At 38.0% G+C, this 19,171-nt stretch overlaps 1 protein-coding gene across 1 annotated transcript in view; it reads right to left on the minus strand.

The window, feature by feature from the left end:
* LRP2 (low density lipoprotein receptor-related protein 2) overlaps positions 1–19,171 on the minus strand; it is a 201,514-nt gene that overhangs the window by 91,591 nt on the left and 90,752 nt on the right. Inside the window, exons 18-31 of the mRNA XM_012650705.1 lie at positions 18,532–18,657; positions 17,549–17,679; positions 14,908–15,045; positions 14,258–14,539; positions 12,939–13,181; positions 11,582–11,701; positions 11,361–11,477; positions 8,929–9,306; positions 7,502–7,750; positions 5,980–6,191; positions 4,689–4,873; positions 3,437–3,665; positions 1,955–2,132; positions 670–798 (exon numbers count right to left, since the gene is read on the minus strand). Of these exons, the coding sequence (XP_012506159.1) occupies positions 670–798; positions 1,955–2,132; positions 3,437–3,665; positions 4,689–4,873; positions 5,980–6,191; positions 7,502–7,750; positions 8,929–9,306; positions 11,361–11,477; positions 11,582–11,701; positions 12,939–13,181; positions 14,258–14,539; positions 14,908–15,045; positions 17,549–17,679; positions 18,532–18,657 (2,717 nt within the window). The remainder of the gene's footprint in view (positions 1–669; positions 799–1,954; positions 2,133–3,436; positions 3,666–4,688; positions 4,874–5,979; positions 6,192–7,501; positions 7,751–8,928; positions 9,307–11,360; positions 11,478–11,581; positions 11,702–12,938; positions 13,182–14,257; positions 14,540–14,907; positions 15,046–17,548; positions 17,680–18,531; positions 18,658–19,171) is intronic.

The following is a 19,171-nucleotide window of genomic DNA, read 5'->3' on the forward strand; positions in this document are numbered from 1 at the left end:
TAGATTTTTCAGCAATGGAGAATGATTTTTAAGAAGGGTTTATTATACACAAGTACACAGTCCAAAAGAAATAGCATCTTCTCCTTCCTTTCTTACTCCCTAAAGTACTTGGCATAATCCTCCGCATGCTCTGCAATTGACCCAGTAAAATGTTTCTAGGATGAGATGAAGATTAAATTGCTCGAATAACCACAAAATATCTCATACAGAGACAGCTCTCCTTCTTAAAGTGTCACACGGTCATAGTAAAGTCAGAAGACCCAGAGGCTAGAACGCTCATCACTGACTACTGGTTATGAGAATAAAAATGAGACAATGGATGTGAGAAAATGAAGCCACACACAAATGTTGAGAATTTTTACTTCTTAAGTGCAGAATTTGGAACTTCCCACTACCATAGCTTGTCAGCAATGTCTGTAGCCAGGTGAATGAAAATATGAGGCACAGACTGTCTAGCGACACGCACAGACAACATTAGTTCCACGTACAGAAACTACGCTACAACTGAGGCACTCAATTAAACCACCCCCCACACACACCTTCCACGGACACCTGCGCAATCAAAAGGAACACAGCACGTGCTCAGTCGCAAGTGGGTTTAGCACTTTTGCTGCTTGGCACAAACTGACAAGCTCCATCTTCGGAGCACACTGAAGGTGCATACTGTACCTCTCAAGCAGTTCACAGAATCATGAGAGAGACTCCATCCCGAAGGACAAGTGCAGGAGTAAAAATTAGGCCCCTGTGAGGAAAGCAGGCACAGGTGGCTGCAGTGGGCAGAGGCACATGGATTCACGGCTGTATGAGAAAGACAAGAGAAGTAAGCACTGGTGAGTGGAAAATCTCCTGCATTAAAATTAAAACAGAGTCATGCTCTTAGTGTCCTCCCAGAGGCCCCCAGTATTTGGAGATTCTTGTACTTGAAGTCACCTCTGTGGTTTGGTTTTGTTTTCCTTAAACTACTTTACCCAGCCCTAGCATTATGCTTTCAACATAAAATTCCTAAGAGGCACAAGAGAGAGGAATGACTTACCTAAGGTCACAGATCAATCTGGTCTATAACCGGATTATGAACAAACAGCCACTGAGTAATCCAGAATTTAGTAATAGAAATATGATGCTAAATAATACGTCTCCTTGGCTGACCTAAAAGAGATCTTTTTGCATTAAATGAAAGTTGTGTGTTTGCTGTGTGACCTTGACATTTACCTCGTGTTGCCCAGGTTTGAGTTAGATAATAATCTTTTATTTTTCTACTGATGACATCTCTATGTGTCCGTGCTCCATGAAAAGAGGGACCTCGTACGCATGTTCTTAACATCCCCTTTACACGTTCACAGGGTGTTCCCTAGGTCCTCTGTATTCTTATTACATATAATCCATTCATCCACAAACTATTAAGCATTCACTACATATTAAACACCATTCTAAGCACTGAGGATGTTATAAAAGTGGAGTATATACTCTAGCAAAAAGAGACAGAACCACACTCATAAATTGTGTGTGTGTGTGTGTGTGTGTGTGTGTGTGTGTGTGATTTCAGGACCTGAAGGTAAAGAGCAAAAGAATTATGAGGGGTAGCTATTTTAGGTAAGGCAGTGCAGGAGGGCCTCTCTGAGAAAGTGACATTTGGGCAGAATCCTAAATGCCATGGAGGAGCAACTCATGCAGAGATCTGGAGGAGAGATGTTCCAGACAGAGGGAAGAGCCAATACAGAAGTTCAGAGGTGGGAAGTCGCCTGGTGTGCTTCCAGACCATAATGCAGTCCAATGCAGTGAGAGTAAGAGGGAGAAGAGAGCAGGGAAGTAGAAAGGGGCAGATTCTGAGTAGGGTGCTAAGGGAAAAGGAAAATTTATTGCCCAAACGAAGGAGTTTGCAATAGTGTGCACTTAGCATTCCCAGAATAAAAGTTTCTAAGCTATTCCCAGGCAGGAAATTTCTCTGATCACTTACAACTTGGCTGTTTCGAAGGATGAACTGCAACGATCCCAAGGGGCCGGTAGATATTGTACATTACAACCGACTGGTTGCCCCCATGCCACTTGTTGGCTTGCATAACCCTTTGAGTAGCACCGTTAGTCCAGAACACAGAGTCCTCGAAGAGAGTTAGGGCATAGGAACGCCGCAGAACCTGCGAGGCAGAACGAACACTGAGCCCTCATCCGGAAACAGAAGCCAAGGTGAACCCAGTCAAAGAGGATGTCTGCTCGAGAAGGTGGTTTCCTTTAACATGTCATTATTTAATAAAAACACTGTGCAAGAAAGAGGCAAAAATGTCACCACTGTCCTATACCCTATAATCGCACTCAAAGTACTTTCACATACAACTGTCATTTACTCTTCAAGTTAACCCTGGTGATTACACTGGCATCCATTTTACAAATGGAAAACTGCAGCACAGAGAGTAAGGTGACGTACCTGCATCACCTATTAGTTAGAGGTTAGATGCAACTAGAGAACTTAGTTAGAGGTTCCTCATCCTGTCAAGCCCCAGCCCACACCCCGTTCCCACCACTCCTTGTCCCAGGCTGTTTCCACCCTCTTGTTCTGCCACTCTCTGATTCACACCAATGTGTCACAGTTTAGGTGTGTATCTCCTAAAGGTAGGGAGGCCCTCCCAGGGTCTCTTCAAGTCCCAGGAACTATAAACAGCGGCAATTTTAAATCAAAGTCAACAACATCTCTTTGGTAAAATGCAAATTTTCTGCATTTTCCCATTTAACTTGTGAATATAAATTCAACAGAACTTACTGAATAAAAAAATTAAATATGTGTTTTGCTTAACGCAATTTTTAAAGGTACAGAAGCAACAGAATCACATCTACAGCTCAACTAAATCACACAAACTATAATATTAATCCTTCCTGGATATGACACAATCTGACCAGGAACTGGAATAAAAATATTTATTTTTTATTAGTAATAGAGAATAGGTGGCCCCTCACTGTTGTTGCTATTTCCTGGATTGACTTGATAATGTCTATGACACAAAAATTAATTTCTTAGCTTTCTTGATACTCATCTACTTTCTACCTATCCACTACTGTAGTTTCCTTTTTTTGTTGTTGTTTTTTGTGTTTTTTTTGAGACAGAGTCTCACTCTGTCGCCCAGGCTAGAGTGCCGTGGTGTCAGCCTAGCTCACATCACCTTCAAACTCCTGGGCTCAAGCGATCCTCCTGCCTCAGCCTCCCGAGTAGCTGGGACTACAGGCATACACCGCCATGCCCAGCTAATTTTTTCTATATATTTTTAGTTGTCCGACTAATTTCTTTCTATTTTTAGCAGAGACAGGGTGTCACTCTTGCTCAGGCTGGTCTCAAACTCCTGACCTCGAGTGATCCTCCCACCTCGATCTCCCAGAGTGCTAGGATTACAGGCATGAGCCACCGGGCCCAGTGGTAGTTTTCATTTGGTTGTCCTCACTACCAACTTACCAAATTACTGGCTATCACCTGCCTCCGATGGTGTCCATTATAATCACAAAAGTCTATGTAATCAAGATAGGCATCCATGAAGTAGAGCAGTCTGTTGGGATAGTCAATAGTCAAGCCACTGGGCCAGTGGATCTTGTCCTGGACAATGACAGTTCGTGAAGTGCCATCCATGCTGGCTCGCTCAATACGAGGATGCTGGCCCCAGTCGGACCAGAACAGTAGATGTTCACTGTGAAAAGAAAGGAATTATCAATCGCAGGGGATATATTTCAATATGGAAAAATTCTGTCACTTTAAATAACACATCCTGTTTATGATCTGCTTAAAATAAATCATCTCCAATTCAGAATATACACAGAGAGTTTATTATTTCCTCTGAGTGTCACAAAGTAAAACTGTAATCATAATGCAATCACAAGCCATCTGGATGTTTTTAGAATGTTCATAAAACATGCAGTACGTTATGACACTGAAATGTCTCAATGCCAATTCATGTTTGTGTACAACTGACAAATAGTTGGTAGAGAAAAATCCATCTGTCCTTGTTTGTCTACCCTGTCATGTTTTAGATAAGGAAATCAATGTATTCCTCATTAGAGATTCACCATAAATTTCACTGGTGTATAATACTTTACAGTAGCTAGGAAGCCAGCATCACATTCAACATAACTTGCCCAATTTACCAGCCTGCAGAAAAGAATTTAAGTTATAGAATCTAAGCAAATTCAAGGAAGGAAACTCTCAAAGGTTTCTAAACACAGGAGAGAATTTCTCTTTCTTCCCCTTAGAACCAGCAGGCAAAGATTTTCTTTCTTACATGACTTCAAAGGGAGCTCTAATAAACAAAATGAAACTGAAACAGAAAAATCCAGCTCTTTTGTTGTAAAACCATGAGATATAAGAGTTACAGCAAACTGGCCCATCTATGGACTATTACTGCATGCATTAATTAGAAACTTAATTTTATAATGACAATAATCATTTCAATAATTGTATTACCAAGCGAATAAAGCAATGTGGTCTTAAAATAAACAATCAATTTCTCTTACGTATTTTATAAAGAAGACTATTCAGATAAAGGAGGAATAACAACAACCAGTTGGAAGCCTACCATGTTTAAACAAAAGATCATTTAAAATTTTTCATATCAGCAATATGCATATCAGCTACATCATGTTTACTGTTGTTTTTCCCACACTATAACCACGCCAAGGTAACATAATTTTAAAAATTAAAAAAATAAAAGTCTTACTTCATTCTGGGATCTAATGCTAGTCCCCTTGGATTTGTTATGTTTTTACTAATCAGCACAGTCCTGTGGTTCCCATCAATTTTAGAGACTTCAATCGTTTCTAGAGCGTAGTCTGTCCAGTAAAGATTACGACCTACCCAATCTACTGCAAGAGTTTCAGTCAGGACAACACTACTGTCAAATACCTAAGGACAAAAGTGAATAAAGGGTAAATTCTAAAAAGAATAAATGAATGCAAACATGGAAATTATAAGAAAATCTAGAATAAGCCAATAACTTGTCCAATAATTAATTATAGGGATTAGAAAATTTTGTCTTCCCATATAGCTAGCCACCAATTACAGGAGCATTTCCTGGGAAAAAAGATAACTATTGTTGGATTAGTGTGTAGTTTCATTTTGATTTCAAAAGTTTTTGCAATTAGGCCGGGCGCAGTGGCTCACGCCTATAAGCACTCTGGGAGGCCAAGGCAGGTGGATTGTTTGAGCTCAGGAGTTCGAGACCAGCCTGACCAAGAGTGAGACCCTGTCTCTACTAAAAAATAGAAAGAAATTAGCTGGACAGCTAAAAATATATAGAGAAAAAAAATTAGCCGGGCATGCTGGTGCATGCCTGTAGTCCCAGCTACTCGGGAGGCTAAGGCAGGAGGATCACTTGAGCCCAGGAGTATGAGGTTGCTGTGAGCTAGGCTGATGCCATGGCACTCTAGTCTGGGCAACAGAGTGAGACTCTGTCTCAAAAAAATAAAAAAAAAAAAATTTTGCAATTAAACAAAAGCTCTATCCATTCATTAAGGTGGCAACCTTATGTAACTTTATAGTGTTTGCATGCCAAGAAAACTATCTTTATTGATTAATCATCAACAATTACAAAATAAAGTTGTAAGGAGCAGAGGAAACACAACTATCAGGAGTCCAGAAACTGAAACTTGAAAGATGGCTTGAAAACCATAACTAAAGTTAAAAAAAGCAACCCCTTCAATCTCCTGCATTTTCTTCTGCTCTCGTCCACTAGAAAACACTGCAAAAGGGACCTCAGAAACATTGTGAAGTCTCTGCATCACATGACCTACAATTCAGAATCATGAATCTGCCTTCAGAGGCCACTCTTCTCTACAACACCCATAAATGAGGAGTGATGAACATCCAGGCCTCTCGGACATAATGTGGCCCAGACGAAGCTATGAGAACTACACAGGATGAGACAGGACCCTCTCTCACTGGTGAATAACAGCAAATAGACCCAAGACAGGGGAACTAGTCAGGACAAAGGTCAGCAGAAATGTACTTACTACTCTTCTGTCCGTTCCATTTCGAAATGCACTCCAAGTTTTACCCTGAGTCGCGTCAGACCAAAAGATACGACCACTAACTGAATCAAAATCAACAGCTATAATGTGAGAACCATCCCGGACCAATGGATAGATATTGTGGACCTGGGAGGTAATATTGTCAGCAAAAATTTTGTTCTGACTTGCCACAAGTAACAGCAGACTTTCAGATCCTGTCCAAGAACAAAATGCAAAAATGTCAATGATTCTGGGAGAAAACACAATCAAAGCATTTCTAAAACATTTAGAGGGGATGGGAGTGAAGGGAAGCCCCCATAAGAATGATTTTAATCACTTTGTTCTTAACCTTAATAGGTGGCTGATTTTCATGAGTATTTAAAATAGACTTCCTTTCTTGAATTACACTTCAATATGTGTCTAAATGACAGTTTGGAGTGAACTATACTTATATTCTTCCTTTCACTATATTTATTTTTATGCTTTGCATATCTTCCTTATTACACTGCAGGCTTCTTGACAGCAGTTTTCCAGGAGGCACTCAGCTGTGTCAGAGTTCTCATTATCTCCCAATATCCCCTCTCATTATTTTCTTTTCAGTAATAAAGCATGCCACATTTTAGTTTGGCACATGCCCACCAGCTAGAGACATTTCTCTGTGTCCATTAAAGCTTGGTGTGACCACATGACTAAGTTCTGACCAATGGGATTTGAGTAGAAATTACGTATCAAATTCCAGGTCACATTCTTAAAAGGAAGCTTTTTGCTGTCCACTTTCTCTTTCCCTTTCCTACTTTCTGAGAGAAGGCAAAGACCAGAGTAATAACAAAGAGTGCAATGCGCACCACCCGAAGGATGGACATATTTGAAACTCGGACTTGGCGGGGGGTGGGGCAAGGGCAACATACGTAACCTAAACATCTGTACCCCCATAATATGCTGAAATAAAAAAAAAAAAAAGACCATAGTAATAGTGATGGATTTATTAGATCCCTTGATGGAAGCCACATGATAAGGGTAATAGACAAGCTCTATCCCCTGGACTAACATCCACACTCCCACTTATAAAAAAAAGAAACTTCCTATTTTGTTTTAGCCTCCTTTATTTGGTTATTTTGAAAGCAGCCAAAGCAATATCCTTATACATAATATAATCACTTTCATATAGTAGAAACTGAATTCATTAAGCATTATGTAAAGATGCTTAAATATAGAAATCACTTCTAAATAATATATAATGAAAACCATTTTGATATTATTTTAAGTAATAAAAATATCATCTTCTACCTATACATGTTTTAACCTCTATTCTCTGAAATACACCAACATCTTAATAAATATTACCACATTTCATCCTCACAAGAAATTGAGGTTTAAGGAGGTCGTATAACCTGTCCAGGATTCAAATCCATCTGACTCTTAATCAACATTGTCAAATACCTACGTGGGACATTTGATCTTAAGCTCTGGGGTGTGCTGTTGTTAAACTGGCTGGGGTTAGTTCACTTTCAAGTTCATTAATTACCTGTAACTTTGCAAGTCTTCCCGTCACTTTCTAACATGTAGTCTTTATCACACGAGCATCGGAAAGACCCTCTCATATTGTAACAGTGCTGGCTACAAGAGCCTGGAATGTCACATTCATCTATGTCTTCACAGGTCTTAGAATCATTGGCAAGTAAGTATCCCAATGGACATAGGCATTTAGCCCCAAAGGGCCCTTGAACACACTGATGAGTACAACCACCATTGAAATGTGAACAGCTGTCCTCATCTAGAAAAAAGAAAGGGAATCGTGAAAAGAAAACGTCAGGAACCTTTGCTTCTTTGATTCACTCTGATGTAATATTTATCATGTAGACTCATGCCACCTTCAGTGTGATGCCCAGACAAGAGCTAAGAGCAGCATTCCCTTGGCTGAGTTCCACAGGCTGTTCAGTGCCTGCTCTGATTGGCCTGAGGATTTACCATCCTTCACATCCATTGGACTTGGACCACCTTCTTCACTACAACCCGCTAGTATAACTCCATTTAGTGCAATGAGGAAACCTTGGGGAAACATTGTTGACATCAAGAAACAAAATTGTCATTGATAAAGTATGCTTCTCACTTGCTTCCTCTGAAATTCTTGAAAAATATGACAAACATCTAAGAGAAAAGGCTAGAAGATCTATGAAACTGAATAAATGGAAGGGGAAAGGTAATTAGAACATTAGAGGGCACAGATCCACTAACATACCATCATGCCTTACTTTCAGAGCCAAAATACTAATGCCTGATGCCACCCAAAGATAGTTCACATGGCTGGGGAGGAAAATACCCTATTTCCATGCATACCCTAACTTATTTATAAGAGTCATAACACAGAACATGCACTGGAAGGGGAAGTAAGCCAAAATAGTTAGGACATTTTCAGAACAAACATAACACATACGAAATCATAAGAATCTAAAATACTTCACAATCATACCTGGCTGGGGTTCATCTGAGAGTGAGCATTGATTAAAGAGGAAAGAAAGAAAGGACAGTAATTAGGATTACATGCCAATCACAGCATTTTAATCACAGCAAACATAAATCCTCAGACTTCATTTGTTTTGTGGCAAGTTCTGATTGAAATTAGAAAATATTAAAGTTAGAAAAATTAATGAGCACATTACCAACATAACCAAATTTAATCTGACACTCTAATGGCCTCATTTAGCCTCATTTTTCTAAACAATGACATAAGAATAAGTAAAAAACACATAATCAAGTGCAAAGGATTTAATGAGAAATATTATCCAGTGGTGATTTGAGTTCAATTATGCTTATCCCTACACAGACTTGAATGCATAGAGGAACTGAAATTCCTTCCTAAAAAGCTATACAGTGACTGTGGCAATGGTTATACACAAGAGGCTACTGCTCAAAATGAGTTTATGGCCATTAATCTATGGTCAGGAAACTTACTGCAAAGTGGGGACTCATCTGTCCCATTGGGGCAGTCAAAGACGTTGTCACACACTGCACTCAGATTCACACAGATGCTATGGCCGGGACACTGCCACTGCCAACTGAGACAGTGAAAGGCCTCCGTAGGGCAGTCCTTCTCATCACTCCTATCCCCGCAGTCATTGTCCTCATCACAGAGCCATTCCTTGTAGATGCAGTTTCCATTGTCACAGAGGAAATGAGATGAAGGGCAGGTCTTGGGGACACAGCCATTGTGCTCGTCAGACCCAGAAGGGCAGTCTGAAATCCTATCACACTCCCAGGTGTTTGGAATGCATGAACCATCTTCTTGGCACTGAAATTCATCAGAGTGGCACATCCCAGGAGGTCTGGTTGCTAAAGAAAAGCATGGGAAAAAATGAACTTGTGAATGCAATTAATAATCCCTTTTATAGCCTAGAGTCAGAGGAAATGACTTTGGATCAATAGTAGTTTTATAATAATGATTATGACAAAATTAATATTGAAGGCTAAAATAATATAGGTTTTTCTCCCATATTGTGGTACATAGAAATATTTCTATGTGGCTGACTAGTAGATCTGACAACAACCTAAGTACAGGATACACAACTCCTGACCCAGTATCTGGGTCAAAAGAACAATCTTTTTCTAATGTTCATTCAATTGTAGATTCAATAATAAAATTGATAATAAATAATAATATTAATAATATTAATAAAATTTCTCTCTAAGAAAGAATCACCAGAGCATTTCAATAGAGCTTGAATAGCTATGGTTACTTTGAACTCCATGTGTTTAATATCATATATTTGGATATTATGATTTTTTTTCAAATGAGCTATATCCAATGACACCGGCACACATTAAGTAAACCAAAAATGACAGTAAATGCTTCATTATTTGCAAACTTTCCACTATTCATCAAGCACTCTTTGAGAGACAGGTAAGAATTGTTTCCTTATTTCACAGGGGTAAGCCCAAGCTCCCTCCCAGGGACCTCACAAGACATAGCAAATCAGTGGCAACTGGCAGTTCAACCTCAGATCATCACAGAATTCCATGTTTTCAATGTGAAACAGGAAAATTAGTAATTAGGAATTTTGGGGTGTTGTGCAAACTATAAAGTATATAAGCATTTTATTTAACTTTTCTTTTAATCTGTAGATTTACATACTTCCTTTCTGATTCAGGAGGAAAATTGATGAAAACCTACTTTTTACGGTCTGAAACACCATCGTTTAAACAAACGAGCAACTCACTGATGACTTTTCACAAGTCTAAAATTCATTTAACATAAGAAGTGAGCAATAAAAGACCATGTGATTATAGGTCCCTAGCCTGTGAAGATTACAGGTCCATCAGGCTTTATTGTATGAAGTCCTACTTGAATCCTCCAACTACAAGGAATTTCTTTTCTCTGAGCCTCCACAGAATTTTATCTGTACTATTTCTAAGACCCTTGTAATTGTCTGCTTTAATTGTCTCTTGCCTTCTATAATCTCCCTTACCAAACTCTAAGGACAAAGGCCATATATAACATCTTAACAGACAGTCAACAAATAACAGCTCAAAGAATGAATTCATCAGAGTCAATACCAAATACAGCTCTGTGCCATTTCTATACCATGGTTTGACCTCTCTATTGAGATTTTTTTAAAAAACAGTAAAATATCTTTCTATACAGTTGTGGTCACCAACCCCCCGTCCACGCCCTGTTAGAAACTGGGCCACCACAGCAGGAGGTAAGCAGTGGGCAAGTGAGCAAAGCTTCATCTGTATTTACAGGTGCTCCCCATCACTCGCATCACTGCCTGAGCTCCGCCTCCTATCAGATCAGTAGTGGCATTAGTTGCAGTAAAACAAGCTCAGGGCTCCCACTGATTGTCCATTATGGTGATATGTATAATTATTTCATTATGTATTACAATGTAATAATAACAGAAATAAAGTGCACAATAAATATAATGCACTTGAATCATCCCAAAACCGTCCATCCGCCCACCCCGCCATCTGTGAAAGAACTGAAAATTGTCTTCCATGAAACTGGTTCCTGGTGCCAAAAAATGTTGGGGACTGCTACTATACAGTAAAGACTCAAAAGTTTGAACCCACTAATTTGGGATGTCTTAGCAAAAATTAAAAGTGAGAACAAGAATATCTAAGACATATTTAACCTACCAAAGAGACTATTTGAAGTGCCCATTTATATAACCACTTGATTTGCTGAATTATACATAATTATTTGGTAATATCTAGTCAGTACTATTGTATGTTCAATACTGCATGCAATAAATATTTGGAGAATATTTTGTAATTCAGGGTGTCTTTCCCTCAGTTTGTCTGGGTTAAAGAAAATTTGTGGTAATATCAATACTGGTAAAAATGCCATGGCCCCTTTGTTTGAAATAGGCTGGGGATGTGGTACTTACGACAGCCCGCCTCATCAGAGTTGTCACTGCAGTCAAAAACACCATCACAGCGATTTATGTAGTGAATGCATTTATGCCCATTGGCACACTTGAATTGAGAAGCAGTGCAGTTTAATACTAAGAATGAAAGAGAAAAGTATCAGAAATTAGCTCAGGGAGAAAATGACTAAACATTGAGATTTTTCTAAACATCATGAATAAAAATAAAGTAATGCACTTACCACAACCAACCTCATCGGATCCATCAGCACAGTCCTTATCCCCATCACAGACAAAAGATATGTCAATACATCGATGGTCGGGGCAAGTAAACTGACTAGGTTGGCATGTCTCTGTCCATTCTAATGCCATCCGAAAACAAAACCAAACAAGTTTATTTCTTGTTCAATGTGTACCAGAGCCAAACTGAAACAGGCTAAGTAGCTACATAAGTTATCTCAGTTGTACATGTGTTCAAAATTCTTTCAAAACAGCCACATCGTCCAAGTCAGCCCAGCAAGAAAACAAATTTAGGATAGTTTTTCGAATCAAAAATAAAAAGATTACAGGGCAGAGTCAAAAACCAGTATTATACCTTTAAAAATAGACCACATTTAGAAAGTGAGGATCGTGTGTTTAGACTGGGACTCACTACATCTCAGGAATACTGTGACATCCATGACTCTAGACCAAAGCCAAGCAATGGAGCTCAATTAGGCAGCATGGCTGGCACGACTCGCATGCCTAATAGCAACAGCACGTAGACAGATCACAAAGACTGGATTTAATCCAAAGTGTAAACAGAACAATTCTAAAAACCAGGGTCCTACCTTGCTGTTAAGACCACAGCCTTGGACTCAGAAGTGCTGTCTGCCCCATCCACAGCATGAAGTTATATTAAATAAAGACCGCAGCATTGGAGTCAGAAGCGCTGGCTGCCCCCTCCGCAACATGAAGTTACATTAGAGGCTTATGGAATGTGAAAAATAGAAGGGATCTTGGAAGGGATCTTCGAGATCATCTATTCCAGAAGGAAGTGACTTGCCTAGTCATGCAAGTAGGGCTAGAACTTAGTCCAGGGAACTTTGCTCCACCTTAAACTATTATTGAATATTGAATACATGAAAATAAACAACAACCTAAAGGAAATCAGAACTGGTAGCAAGATGAAAAGCAGGTGGGTAAGATTAATGGAAATTTTAGTTTTCTGTGCCTCTTTATTCTGTTGCCTTTTTGCCTGCATCAAATGAAAAGAAAAACTAATAGCCAAGTGTCTGGACGTTTCTATATTTTTAAAAAAATTGTTTTAAGTATCTGAATAGATTCTTGAGGGATTTTTGTTTTTTCAGTTTCTATCTGGAAGTTTGGCATCAGAGACAGTCCTTGTTTTGCTTCCACAGAACTCAATATTGGCAGGAGGGCTCTAAGAGCCCCATGTGCAGATACGTGTCTACTGACACAGAGACTCACAGGTGGAATGGAAGGGCCTAAGATGCAATGAAAATCGAGTGAGCCTTAGAAGGAAGATTATATGGCCATTTGGTTGTTCAAATCTATTTACTAGGCTTATCAACCAAGAGAAACCAGTTCAACACTTACTGCAGTTTTTCTCATCAGATCCATCCCCACAATCATTGTCTGTGTCGCAGAGCCAGTCCCTTGGGATACACTGGTTATTATCACAGGTGTAGTAGGACTCAGGGCAAGAAACCGGTGCTTGTGTGGGGCAGTTCTGCTCATCACTGCCATCCACACAGTCGTTGCGCTTGTCACAGCGCCAGTATGCAGGGATGCACCCTCCTCCATGGCCACAGGAGAACGCCGAAGGTGAACAGGTATGATCTGTAACAGCAACAAACTAGTCATGAACACATTTGTTTTTACAGCCTCTTTAAGTCTTGGAAAGGCCTGTTCTTCTCCTTTTTCAGTGGGAGCATTACACAAAATAAGGAGAAATGTTCATCAAGTGATGCCATCATCATCATCATCATCATCATCATCATCATTATTGCCTGACATTTATTTAGCATTGATCATGTAACAGGCACTTCTCTAAATCCTCACAAGAACACTAATGAAGTACATGCAATTATCTACATTTTATAGAAAAGGAAATTGAGGCTCCGAGAGATTTAAGAATCTGCCTAAGATTCAAGCTCTAGCTGGAGTGATTCTAAATCTCATCTTTAACTTCTAAGCTATATTTCCCTCCAATCACAATTTCAAGTCCAGACTACAGAAACCTTGAAAACGTGTCATATGAAAAACACACATAGAAAAAATTGAGGTAAAAATATGTGCTCTTAGAAACAAAAAGAAAATATATAAAAAGTTGGAAATTTTAGAAATTTCAGAAAAATGTACAAGTGGGCCTTTCATTTTTCAAATCTGTTGTTATTCTTTCTCTACAAAAAGACAAGTATTATTACTATTAATCTCACCTTGATAGAGATTTCAACTGTCCTCTATCTTTATTATTTTAAATATTAATGTAATACTTTAATCCAAAATGGGGAAACATGAAGCTAACACAGGAGACTTTCAAAGACTATGACTGCAGGTACCTATTCTCTAATACTATTTTCTCAGATACTAAAGACTATGTCCAATTTATTTTCATTTGACATTTTAAGGAGCTTGCCAACACATAATGACTGCATTGTTCCAAACACCCAATGTTAAAAAGAAACTTTGTTGAAGATAGTCTAAATCAATGCTAGAAACCATCCGTACCATTATGAATGAAATGTATTGCTTAGTTTCCTAAAAGCCTTTGGAGTACATGTTAAGAATCTAAAATTCTAAAAGATATTTTTTCCATATAAATAATCCAAGCTTTCATTTATTCTTTTAAAAGACCACCAATAGAACTCTATTCTATTCATCCCAGAAATTATCTCCAGTGCACGGCTACTTACTAAGTGTGTTACATTGAAGCTCATCACTGTTATCATGACAGTCATCATATCCATCACAGCGGTAGTAACTGGGCACGCATCTGCTATTGTTACAGGTGAAGGAAAATGAGCCACACCCATCCGTGGGTGGCTCATTGGTTGCGTCCCCCTCGCATGTCAAGTGATTGGAAGCCAGCCTCATTCCATAGGGGCACCCACACACCCGCTGGAAATTTGGCACCGGGAAGCAGAAGTGGCTGCAATCACCATTGGGATGGGTGGGTTGATTGCAGGAGTTAGAACCTGCAAAAGCAAAGCCCCGAGGTAGTAAATTATGCATCTTCCCACTAGGTTGATCACAGTTTTGATTTGTGCAGAAAGATAAATGGAAAAGAACACTTTTCAGACCCAGTACTAAAAAGTAGCTTCCTCTTAGAAATCAACCTGCCAAATATAACATTCCATTTATATACAGTCTTAAAATGTGTTTTCTGACAACTCTTTTAGGGTTAGCAGTATCAAACAGAGATTTAAAGTCTTACACTATTAAATTATGTGGGAAAAAGAATATAAAACTACCAGAAGCTATATCAAAGAAGTACTTAAAGAGAAGAAGAGCCACCATATCAAATAAATACATCTGTATAAAAAAATTTGGTAATCCCACTCACCAATCTGGATGTTGACATCATATGATTTCACATGCAGTGGATGACTGATGCCACTTCGGATAACTGTCACATCTCCACCATCTGTTTTCCTGACTTGAACAACAGCACCCAGTCTCCAATCAGTAAAAAACACATGTTCTAAGAAAAAACATGGGTGAAGAGTATTTTCAGTTGCAACTCACTTATAAATAAATCACTTGGGAAAATGCAATAGATTTGTAATACTTCTTGCAAATGTGAGAATCTTCTCCCATAAATATCTCCAATACATTTCTATAACCATTTTCCATAACGTGATACTCTCTAGAAATGCTCTTTGGAAGTCCATATTTTAATAATACCAGGGTTCAGGTTCAGGCAAGCACATATGGAGTTTTATGATGGCATTTATTAAGAAATTAGGTTTAGTCTTCCATATGTAGTAATAAAAATAAGAATCTTAGGATTCTTCTGTAGAGTGTGAGATGAGACCTTGTAAGTATGAGCTCTTACCCCAACTAAAGAACAAACCTGTTGAGTGCTCTCAGGCAGATACTTAACTGTTTCAAGGAAATAGACTAAATCATCTCTGAGATCCCTTCCAGGTCAAACATTCCATATCCTATGTCTTAATTAGAACACAAATTTTTTTAATACTCAACTTTAATGAGAAGGGAAAGTATATGTCTAGCCCAAAAATGAACTTTCAGTATATGACTGGGGATCAATAAAAAATGTCAACACAAGAGTGCATACAACACCTACAACCACACTAATGTTCACGCTTCTCACAATGGTAAGAGAGAGGCAACCTAAGATTTTAAACAGCAAAAATTTAATCATGTCCACTTTACACTAACGACTGAAACACGGAAGTAATGGATTTTCTCTTTAACAATAGTTTAACTAACTAGAAATCACAATTAGTCAGAAAATGCTTAAGATGTCACAAATTTTATCATTAGACTGGTTTTCCTCATCTGTGGTCTAATCAATGACTACTCAATAATTGAACTCACTATATCTTATCTCTACGGACTGGCAATCTCAGTTCCACTACTCGTGAAGGTCTCTTAATATACTTAAACAGATAAGGACTTCAATAAAAGTTTCTGTCTTGTGTGTTACCCACAGACCTAGCCCTTCAGTAAAAAGGTGCATAATTTCTATGTGTTGCACAATAAAAGAACGTTCCCCAAGAAATTCACAATGAAAGGCAGAGTTGGAAGAAACTAATTATTATTACTATCATTATTATTATTATTTTTATTTGGGGAATGTTGTGTTGCTCTCAGGGATATGCATTCAATTTTTTTTTCACACCGATGAAACCAAAACATACTGAAACTGCATTTTTGTTCAATCCCAAACCATTCCAGCACAGAGTACAGAAAATTTAACATTCTTACGATGTTTCTATGTGACAGCAAATAGCGTGTGTCTGACATCATTAGTGAAAAGGGAGTAAAAGCATGGGGGAGGGCAGAGTATTTATAATTAACTCAAAAATCTCACAAGAGCATTTTAAAAACATTTTTAAATACCACACACTCCTCCACAGATAAACAGACAGCAAGATGGAATATGCAATATTCTTACTAACTATTCATTCCACACTCGATGTGTATGAGAAAGTCTTTGATTTATAGTCAATGTCTAGTTTTTTTTAAAGTACTCTGCAAATCATCAAAGTAGGAGGTTTCAACCAGGGACACAACTAGCATAGACATAGGTCCTTTGGTGGCCCTATACAAAAAGTGACCCCTCTAACTGGACTAATTATGGTTTGTCAAGCAAAACAGTCTCTCCTCACCTTCTTGGCCTGGCACTTTTATGCAGCATACAAGCTACCCAACCATTCACAGAGACCCCATTTTCGAGCCTAAACAAACCACCTGTTTCGTGGTGCCAGGCTACATTCTTATTCCCAGCAACTCAAACTCACAGTGGTATGCCTATACTTAAAGGGGACGTGAGAGAAAGAAGGCCAGCACTGGCTGTGATCATGTGACTGCAGCTTCCCAGCACTCCATGCTTCTCAGCAATTTTTACTAGTAGCATGAAATTATTTGGAAAGGTTGATGAAAAAACAATTATGTCTTGCTGTTCTTCATAAGCCATAACCTAACACTTTCTGTATAACAAAGATGATGACAGTAATCCAACATTTTAACTAAAAAGCTTCAACGGTCATTAGTGAATATATAGTTGATGAATATGCATAACTGTTTTTCCACAAGGATTCTGATGGGATTCTTGGGAATACCAGAGAACAATAAAATGATACAACAGTTACTATAAACAGCTCTTGCTATTTTATTCTTGAAAATGAAGGCAATAATTTACTATTTCTTCATGTGATACTTACATAACTGAGTACTCAGGATGTTGAATTGTATATGTGTAATCCACAAAGTGCTACACCCATGTAAATTGTGAATAGTGCTATCTAAATGTGTTCAAAAGAAACAACAGTCTAAAACTGAAATACTCCATCAACCAATCAAATGTTTTGTCTATATATAACAGCACCATTTTAATATTTTTTATTTTAAAGTGACCAGCTTTTCTGAAGTTGTGAGAATGCCAAATGAGGATGAGTTTACTATTGCAACTTGCAAAGTATGAAAACAACATATATTTTTATTGCTTCAAAACATACCTTTAAAGACAGTAAGTCCAAATGGATGTGTCATCTGCTGTATGTGGCCCAGTCTTTTTCTATCTAAACCATCAAAGTTGCTGTGCTCAATTCTATCGAAAAAGGCATCTATCCAGTACAATCGTGAAGCACTAAAACAATAAAATAGTTATCTGTTATCCACAAACTCGTACAGCGCCTTTTACACTGAAGGCATTGAAAAACTGTAGGCTCAGTTTAACATTTAATAAACAAAGTTTTTAAAACTTAATATATATTCATTACGAATTTAACAGCTTAATGCCCCCTAGAAAGATATAGCTACTTTCATGATGTGGCTTTCATTTAATTGTCTTTGAAAACTTGAAATATTGCTATCTTTGAGTTAGGAATTTTATTTTTCTCCCTGTGAAATCAACAAGTTAAGAAAAATATTGGTAGTAATTTATGTTTAAAAGGTTAAATACATTTCTTCACTTTTTCTCTTCCATAAATTATTTTGGCATTACCATTTTTATAAGCTTATTTACCCTATTACTTTTCCTATATTCCTAGATAAATCATCAAGTTCTTGAGAACTATATCTTATACTTTAAAAATTCTCCCAAAGTTGATATAAGCAACTGTGCACTTGTTGATTGACTCCACAGATTTACTATACTCAAGACATATAGCCTGCCTTTCATCAAATCTGTGTGGTACTTCTAATGGGGTTTGGGGTCCACCTCCTTCATCTTGACTTAACCCTGTCATTCTGCTTCCTCTAGTAATTTCTTCAGAGTATTCATAAATGCATTAGCTTTCATCCCAGCAGTAGCTGGCCAACTATGTTCGTGTTCTTTGTGTAATAATAACATTCAACATCCTTCTCCCATCAACAGTTAATGATTAAAAAATTTCTGAGGGCAAGCATACCACTTTCCTTCCTTCATCATATAAGCCAACCTGTCCTATGTGTGTTCCACAGTAAGAGGAACTCAGGAATACAGATGGTTCCTACTTACCCCCAGTCGATGGCCAAGCCATTGGGCCATCCAAGAGTAGTGTTTACTATAGGCAAAAGGTGAGACCCATCACTCCAAGCTCTCATAATTTTAGCAGGACGGAACCAATCAGTGAAGAATATATACCTAGAAAAAGAGGTAATATATCAAGTATGTTAACATTAAGACAAATGACATGATGTAGAGAGATTTAGCACAAACACAGATTCTCTAGAGACTACAGTTAATTTCATTTTCTGCATTTGCTATTGAGCTTGGCAAAATCAGTATACATATAACTGATCTAATTCTCAGTTAAAAATTCAGTTATCAACATGCAACTAAAGTCACAAATACAAATGGCATTAAAATGGGCATCAAGAGTAGAGAACCACTGTCCTAGACTTTAGGACTTAAAACCATTTTCACCCAACAGATTATTTAAAAAGACACAATTCAGTTTACATATTAAATACTCCATGTTGTTGAAATAAAATAATAAACCAGGAGCAAGAAAACAGATTTTAATCTGTCTCTTTCTCTCTGGATTAAACATCCAGGGTCAATATCTTACCAAGATATTTTTTTTACATTCTGAGGAGTGAGAAAAAGCTAAGAATCACAATTAGCCTTTTCCAAAATGTAACTTTCTGAAATGTAA

This window comes from Propithecus coquereli, unplaced genomic scaffold (assembly GCF_000956105.1).
Source record: "Propithecus coquereli isolate 6110/MARCELLA unplaced genomic scaffold, Pcoq_1.0 Scaffold34, whole genome shotgun sequence".
Classification (NCBI taxonomy): Eukaryota; Metazoa; Chordata; class Mammalia; order Primates; family Indriidae; genus Propithecus; species Propithecus coquereli.